At 39.1% G+C, this 8,742-nt stretch overlaps 1 protein-coding gene across 1 annotated transcript; it reads right to left on the bottom strand.

Annotated features, from left to right (window-relative positions):
* Window positions 1-417: 417 nt before the first annotated feature.
* On the bottom strand, window positions 418-4,090 carry LOC121743890 (cucumisin-like). The gene is made up of 9 exons (XM_042137279.1): window positions 4,002-4,090; window positions 3,824-3,918; window positions 3,506-3,749; window positions 2,449-2,962; window positions 2,154-2,257; window positions 1,780-1,998; window positions 1,592-1,700; window positions 1,293-1,506; window positions 418-1,051 (listed from the first exon to the last, which is right to left on the bottom strand). Exons 1-9 carry the CDS (start codon window positions 4,073-4,075, stop codon window positions 534-536), a joined length of 2,091 nt encoding a protein of 696 aa, XP_041993213.1. The 5' UTR covers window positions 4,076-4,090; the 3' UTR covers window positions 418-533.
* Window positions 4,091-8,742: the final 4,652 nt, after the last annotated feature.

Below are 8,742 nucleotides of genomic sequence, written 5' to 3'. Positions count from 1 at the left end.
TTTCGGATTATGAACTCGATAATAACTTGTCTATATATTTTACTTAATTGGTAATATGATTCTATGAATATTACATATCTACTCAACTTATAAGCTAATAAAGTTACAAAGTTTCCTATAATATATATAAACTTGCTCTAAAGTAATTGATTTTCTATTTATATCTTAATTCAAAAGATCTCAAAAAACTTTATTTTCACTCTCGGTTATCCTCTACTTTTCACTGTCTTCTACTTTATTATCCATTTATTTAATATAGTATGCATCTCTTTCTTAATCTCCATTTTAAAAAGAAATTATTGCGGAACGGAGAGAGTACTATTTATCAGAACAAATTAAAATAAGAGTTAACATATAAAACATAAATGTTTAGTTATGCAGGATACAAATGCCATAATTATATGGACTTAAATAAAAATGCTTCACCAAACAATTGAAATACACTCGCCCTTAAGCTTATTGAAACTCACCAGCAAAATTAAACCAGAATAATAATAACAACATAATCTCAATTTATTAAAATAAAAAAAGGATCAGAAAGCATCAGTACTGTAAGCAACAATAGGGCTCCTGACTTGGTAGGTTCCATCATCCCACACCAACGACCCTGACACCATTTCACTCGCAATGGCGGCGCTCACTGTCACAACAAAGCTCTGCTTCTCCCCCACCGACTCGAACGTCAGACTGCTCGGCTGCACACTCACGCTCAGCTCCGACGGCGCAGCCACCACCGCCTTGTACGTGGACGTCGCGGACCCCACGTTCGTAACAGTCCTGTGGAAGACGGCTGTGACGGGGTCGCTCAGTGTGAAGGACGGGTAGTTGAGGTCGTAGGCTGTGCCGTTGTTGGCTGCCGTGCAGGTTACGTTGTCACCAGTTACGAGCTGCAAGTTTTTGTTGCTGTAGCCTTGCCCGCAGAGCAACTTCACGTAGTCGGCCTCTCCGAGGTCATACACCAGACCCGGGGATTTCGCCTTCAGAGGGTCGATGTGGCCCGACCCGTACGCGAACTCCCCATCCGAATTTTCGTTCACCGTCATCACGGCGGCTTGAGCACCATACCAAGTATTGTGTTAGTTCATTTAAATTAAAACACTTTAATTTAGTGCAGTACAGGGTAAATTGTCAAAAATAGTGATACAAATAATAAGGGACAGACTAAAATAGAAAATTGAGAAACACTTTAATTTAGTGTGGGGTCAATTGCCAAAAATATTGAGTCAAATAATAAGGGACAGACTAAAATAGAAACTCGGAGTATAATGGGAACAGAAAGGATTGATAGTTACCGGTGGTCATTAGGGCGGACTTGATGGCGGCAGGGGACCATGTAGGGTTGAAGGATTTGACGTAGGCGGCGGCAGCGGAGGCATGGGGGCAAGACATGGATGTTCCGGAGATGATGTTGTACGCTACAACTCTATCATCTCCGGGGATGCCAGTGACCGTGGTAGCCCCCGACCACGCCGCTAGAATATCGACTCCTGGTGCGGTAAGATCAGGCTGCAGAAGAAACAAAATGATGAAAACTCTAAGATCATTAATTAATTAGTAGGTGTATATGAAGATAGGTAATTAACTACTCCACCTTAAGAATGTCCCTTGTGATGGGATTTGGGCCTCTTGAAGAAAAGGAAACAACAAATGGAGCTGTTTGATTGAATTCAGTGCTCTTGAAGATGGTTGCTGTGGGATTACTATATATGCCAAGAACAAAGAGTAATATAATTAAATAAAAAATGGAAGCAAAAGAAAAAATTATGAGAATAGGAAAACCTAGTTTTGTTGATGTAACCGTAAACTTGAGCGCCATCTAGTAATGACAAGTATGATGCCGGCAGAGGGAATGCGAAGGCGGTGTCGTTGAAGATATCGCTGTTCATTATAGCTCCGGTGGCGCCTGCAGCTGCCGGTCCATCTGCATCATTAAGCTCATCGCAAAGAACAATGGCGTCTTTTACTAGTGTTTGGTCCAACGTGCCTGCTTCGCAATATCTGCATCAATTATGTAGCAAATCACACATGACATTATGATTTTCCATTAAAAAATATCTCTATCTTTGTTTCTCTTCAATAATCACTGAATTTTCAGGTTTATTGTAGTTTAAGTGAAGTGGATTTAATCATCATATCCATGATATATATGATACCTTGATATGGATCCATCAACACCTGCACTAGTATTGGGCACATTTCCTCCATAGACTAAATTGTAACTCTCCTCTGGTAGGGTGAATGTGTTTACCGCGACGCCCTGAATAGAAAAAGTTAGTGGAATGTAGGTCTCATTTTTAGTATCAATTTTACAATGGAATGTGGGTGAAGTATAATATGGAGTCCGCGTATCAAAAGTGAATAAGGTAAATGGATGTTTAAATTTTGAACATTTCAAAATGGCAAAATGGTGCTTTAAATTAGTCGATCAATTTTGAATTGGTAATTTACCTCATAAGTAGCGTTGTTTCCCAACAAGACCTTGGTGAGGAACTTCCTATCAATGGTGCTGGCTGCAACCGAAAGCGACCACGGCGAGAAGTTGACGATGCTCTCAGGTTCCGGCCCCGAGTTCCCCGCAGAGTTCGAGGTCAGAACACCGTGTTTCATGGCGTGGAAAGCGCCAATGGCAATGGTATCTTCGAAGTAGTCGACGGCGAAGAAGCCACCGACGGAGATGGATATAATATCGACTCCGTCGGCAATGGCGTCGTCGAATGCGGCGAGAATGTCTGCATCGGAGCATCCGTCGAACCAGCAGATCTTGTAGACTGCAATGCGCGCGGATGGAACTCCTCCGCGCGCTGTTCCGGCTGCCAAGCCGTACATGTTGGCCCCGGAGACCAACCCTCCGGCTGCCGTGGACGACGTGTGCGTTCCGTGGCCTTCTGAATCCCTCGGCGATGGGAAATCCGGTGGGCTGATGCTCCCATCGCTGTGGTAGTACTTTGCTCCTATGATTTTACTGCATAGAATGGTAGCCACAATTCTTAGGTTCATTTTTAGGGTTTACAATTTTTGAAATATGAATGACAAATTGTTAGAAATGGTCACCCACTCACTTAAAATTTAAGTGCCTTATCCATTCATTTATAGTAGAGCCAATATCACTATTTTGTTGCTGCGGGACCAGAAGGGGTTTCAATGCAAATATTGTTAGAAAAAAAATAACGGCTAAGGAGATTTTTTTAATGCTATTAAGAATATTAATTTGTGTCTACTTATACTATCAACCCTTCATAAAGTGTCCTTAATGTATTGATGTGCAAACTAAAATTAACAGACACAAATAAAAGAGTCTTAAGAAAGTAAAAGATTAAGATAATTTTCCATAACTTAGAAATGCTTTCTTTTATATTCTAAATAAGTTATTTTTAAAAAAAAAATTCAAAAGCTAATAATTGTATCTCAAATTTTGTATCCTAAAAGATATTGTAAGTTTTTAGTAGTGTATGTGCCGAATGAAACAAGCACATCATATTGAAAAAGTAAACTGAGAAATACTGACTTGTTGCAAGTGAAGTTAGATGAGGATTGGCAAGTGCCCTTCCACTTGGCGGGCGCGGGACCAAAGCCGGTGTCGTTGAAACTCTGGGACTCGGGCCAGATTCCAGTGTCCAGCATTCCGACAATGACATCACTCTCTGTCTGAGATCTTTCCGAGTTCACAGGAAAGCCCATGAAATCCCACGATCGCGTCGTGAGCACCTGCTTTTTGGTGCTAGGAAACACAGACACCACTTCCTCCAAGCCTGAAATTGAGGTCATTACAACTCCGCACCTCTTAATTAATAGCCTCCCAGTTCGTGTAGAAAATAAAACTTACTAGCAATTTTGTTCTTCTCATCCTCACTTAGCTTCGCCACAAAGCCACTGAAGCTTCTCTTGTAGCTGTGGAGCAAAGACTCCGACGCCCTTTTGCTGAATTCAGAAATATATTAATTATATAGAAACAAATTAAATTATTTTTATTTTCCAATTATGCATGAAATTAATCTATCAACCTCCCCAGAGTAGCCTGTAGAAGGCTCACGTGATGTGCCGAAGCAGAGATGCCACCTTTAGGGAGATCTCCCATGTATACCACGTACACCTTTAACAAATCCATATACTAGCTTGGTAAAACAAATTGATGAAACAAACTCAAATTTGTTTGAATGAAACATACTCCCTCCGTCCCGCAATAGGCGTCCTATTTAATTATGGCACGGGTTCTAACAAATGTAAAGAAAAGTGGATTGAATAAGTTAGTGTAATATGAGCATCACTCTTATATATATATTAGTTTTATAATAAAATATAAGTGAATTAAGTTGGTGATATAGGGTCTACTTAGCATTTACGGTAAAAGTGAAATAGCACTCTTATTAGGAGACGGACTGAAATGGCAAAATATGATTCTTATTGTGGGACGGATGGAGTATAATATTATATATACCTTGTGATTAGAGGAGTTTCCTCTACAGCTAATGACCATAGAGAATAGAGCCATGCATATATATAAAAGAGCCTTCCATGGAGGAGAAATTGGTGTGTTTGCCATGTCAAAATGAAGAGTTTTGAGGTTTAGATATGGCTGTGTGTTTCTTGCATGTATTGCAATAAAAGCATGAATATATATAAGAGATGTCAACTGTGATATATTGTAAAAACCGCCTACAAATACTCTGTCCAAAAGCCGGCTCTACCCAACAATGCTTCACGCTGTAATTTCTATTCTTTTTTTATTTATTTATAAATTGATAATAGCCATTTAAATTACGGTGTTTGATCAAATTCTGGTCGATCCCAAAAGATTTGAAATCGGAATTATAAATTATGAAGTTTCAATTATTCACAATTGTGTCATCCGTGTATAAAACGTCTTCTGTGACGCTCAAAACGGCATTTTTTATTAACGTAGTTGAGAAAAGAGAATGAAAAGAAGTGAAAAAATTATTTATTTTAATGGAATAATAACATTTTGAAAAGACATAATTTGATGAGAAAATTAAGAAAAAATTAATATTTTGTGATTTAATATTATAGTAGTACATTTTTATTTTTTATAAATTGATCAAATTTTGACCAAATTGCGAATTTCAATTGGCTATTATCCCATCTATAAATGTAGATTTTAAATTTATCATTACTAATAATGAAGGGAGTCGGATATACCTCTTTTTCAGCATCTACTTTGGACAAAATGTGATAATATTAAGGAATACATAGCTTATTCGAGTTTGTAAAGTCAACGCCCAACTTTTTGCTAATTAAGCTATTTATTCTATAACTATTTGCATTTTCATCTCGTAATTTTTTACAAACTTATTTTTACCATTGAATTCTTGTACTCCGTCCATGTCAACTCCATTCCATGTTAACATTCCATGTTAACAGAGACGCTTATTTTGTGCACTTGTTTTGATAAAATAGTATTTCCTTCGTCCCACAACAAGAGTCACATTTTGTCATTTCAGCCCATATCACAATAAGAGTCAAATTTCACTTGTATCATAAATGGTAAGTAGGTCTTACAAAGACATGCCCACGGTTTGTAAACTACCGGAACTGCCGGTTCCGGTTTCGAGAAATGTGGAACCGGAACCGAACCGTGAGGCTATTTCACGGTTCCGGTTTCGGTTCGAAAACCGGCGGTTCTGGCTCCGGTTCCGGTGGTTTTTTACGGTTTTTCACGGTTCCGGCTAGATTTCATAGTTTTCCAACGGTTTTTCACGGTTCCGGTTTGGAACCGACGGTTTCGGCACTGTTTCGGTTCGTAAAATTTGGAACCGGAACCGGCCCGCGGTTCAAAATATTGAGGTTCCGGTTCAAGAAAAAAGTCACGATTCCGGTTCGGAACCGGAACCGGCGGTTACGGTTCCACGGTTAACCGCTGGAACCGAAAACCTTGGGCATCTTTAGTCTTACATTCCACTAACTCACTTCACTCTCATTTTATTATAAAATCAATATAAAAAATGGACCTCATATTCCACTAACTTTTCCACCATTATTATTTACATTTCTTAAAATCTATGTCCACATCAAATGTGATTCCTATTATAGAACAGAGGTCGCAATAAACAGTTAAAGTGGAGAAAAATCAATTAAGAGAGAGAGAGAGAAAAAATGTACTCTACATTTTTCTCAACTTTAATATTCTACTCCCTCCATCCGCCATTAGGAGTTCCATTTTTTGGTGGCACTGATTATAAGAAATGTTAAGAAAAATTAGTGGAAAAAAGTTAGTGGAATAAGGGTCACTTGTATAGTATAAGTTTTAAACGAAGTGTGAGTGGAATGAGTTAGTGGAAGATGAAATCCTATTATCATTTATGGTAAAAGTGAATCAAGACTTCTATTCGCGGATGGACTAAAATGGAAAATGGGACACCTATATTTTTCTCCACTAACTACTCCCTCCGTCCGCCATTAAATGCTCTATATTTGACCGACATGAGTTTTAAGAAATTGTTTAAAACTTTATGAAATAAAGTGGGTAGAAAAGTTGGTGGAATGTAGGACCTACTTTTATATATTGGTTTTATAATATAATGTGAGTGGAATGAGTTAGTGGAATGTAGAGCCCACTTACCAAATATGGTAAAAGTGAAATGAGACATTTGATGGGTGGAGTATAGTACACTATCCTACACATATAAGCAATTGTTAATTAAAAAATACTCCCTCCGTCCCAAAAAATATGTGCATTTGGGACGGCACGGAAATTAAGAAAAATTTGGTAAAGTAAGAGAGAGAAAGAGGATGGTATAGTAAAATAAGAGAGAGGATGAGAATGGTAGTTAAAGTAGTGTTAGTGGATAGTAGGACCTACATTATTAAATTGATACTCCCTTTGTCCCACTTTAGGAGTCACATTTGAGTTCGGCACAGGTTTTAAGAAATGCAAAGGAAAATTGGTGAAAAAAGATAGTGGAATCTGGGTCCTACTTTTATATATTGGTTTTATAATAAAATGTGAGTGGAAAAAAATTAGTGGAATGTGGAACTGAGAGCTAAACTCAAATATATAAAAAGTGCCAAGAGTCAACTAAGTTCCATCTATCAATTTTCTAGAAGCATGAAGGAAGAAGACAATTTTATTTTGAATTTGTGTTGTAATAGTCACAGTACGGTTTCTTGAAAAGTGGAACAAAACCCCATCTTTTGTTTTGTTACTTAAGTCGGTCAAGGTGAGTAAACCGACATAGTGAGTCTATAAATATGTACTGCCTATAGATATCTTAGTATGTATGAGAGAAAAGATTAAGCTTACAATATAGAAATTAAGTTCTCCACCACTTTGACTGAATTCTCTCTCTCCTCGTATTGCAATCTATAAGCAATTCCATCTCACTTTTTTTAACAAAGTGGCATCAGAGCCGATGGCAAGCACTAGCATGGCGTCAGTGGGGCATATGCCACTGCCTCGTCTTACCAAGACGAACTATGACAATTGGAGCATTCAAATGCAAGCACTTCTTGGCGCGCAAGATGTGCGGGAGTTAGTCATGACCGGTTATGAAGAACCGAGTCAAGCTGAAATCGAAGCCATGTCTGCGGCTTAGACAAGGGCATGGAGGGAGAAGCGTATGAAAGACAAGACCGCTCTGTATCTCATGTTTCAAGCCGTGGATGAGTCCGGCTTTGAAAAAATTGTCGGTGCCACGACATCCAAAGAGGCATGAGAGACATTGCAGAAAGTTTTCAAAGGCGCTGACCGAGTCAAACAAGTACGACTCCAAACCTTGCGAGGTGAATTGGAGGCCATGAAGATGAAAGAGACAGAAGGAGTTTCTGATTATATCACTCGTGTCCAAACGGTGGTAAATCAACTCAAACGCAACGGTGAAAATCTAACCGATGTCAGGGTCGTAGAAAAGATTCTACGATCATTAACCGAGGATTTTGAGAACGTGGTGTGTGCAATTGAAGAATCAAAAAATCTAGAGGAGATGACCGTTGATGATTTAGCTGGATCCCTGGAGGCACATGAACAAAGAAAGAAAAATAAGAAACAAGAATCACTCGATGAGGCGTTGCAAGCCAAGGCGACAATCAATGAAGAAGCCATGTATGTGCAACAAGATCACCAAGTAAGAGGAAACTTTGGAGGTTGCGATGTTGGTTATGGAAGAGGCTATGAGAAAGAGAACAACCACGATGAAAGACGGCAACCAAATCAAGCTCAAAATTGGCGTGGTGGAAGAAGAGGTCGTGGTGGAAGAGGTGATCGAGGTCGTGGGAGAGGCGGCCGTTCATACCGTCCCAACGTTGATTGTTACATTTGAGGCAAACATGGACACTATGCAAGAGATTGTAGATCTCCGAGATAAGAAGAAGAGAACATGAATCTCGTGGCTGAAGAGGAGGAAAAAGAAGATGGCGTCCTTATGATGGCATATGATGACACCGTTCCTAATATTGATGCAGACACGGTGTGGTATCTTGACACCGGTGCCCGCAATCACATGTGTGGGCGCAAACATCTGTTCACGGAGATGGAAGAAATTAAAGATGGGCATGTATCATTTGGTGATGCCTCAAAGATCGAAGTAAAAGGCCGAGGTAAAATCAATTTCTTGCATAATGGTGAAGAAAGTACTATTAAAAATGTGTATTATGTGCCGATTATGAAAAGCAATATTCTGAGCATAGGACAATTAATGGAGAAGGGCTACTCAGTATTCATGAAAGATCAAGTGATACATTTGAAGGATAAAAGAGGCTACTTAATTGCACGTGTCGAAATGGCCAAGAATC

This window comes from Salvia splendens, chromosome 8 (genome assembly GCF_004379255.2).
Source record: "Salvia splendens isolate huo1 chromosome 8, SspV2, whole genome shotgun sequence".
Lineage (NCBI taxonomy): Eukaryota > Viridiplantae > Streptophyta > Magnoliopsida > Lamiales > Lamiaceae > Salvia > Salvia splendens.
This window is presented reverse-complemented; position numbering and strand designations above follow the sequence as displayed.

Coding starts and splice junctions, on each gene's coding strand:
- LOC121743890 (XM_042137279.1), bottom strand. CDS start 4,075: ATGGGAGATCTCCCTAAAGGTGGCATCTCTGCTTCGGCACATCACGTG. Junction 3,919..4,001: donor CTACAGGCTACTCTGGGGAG/GTTGATAGATTA, acceptor TTCTGAATTCAG/CAAAAGGGCGTCGGAGTCTT. Junction 2,258..2,448: donor GAAACAACGCTACTTATGAG/GTAAATTACCAA, acceptor TTTTCTATTCAG/GGCGTCGCGGTAAACACATT.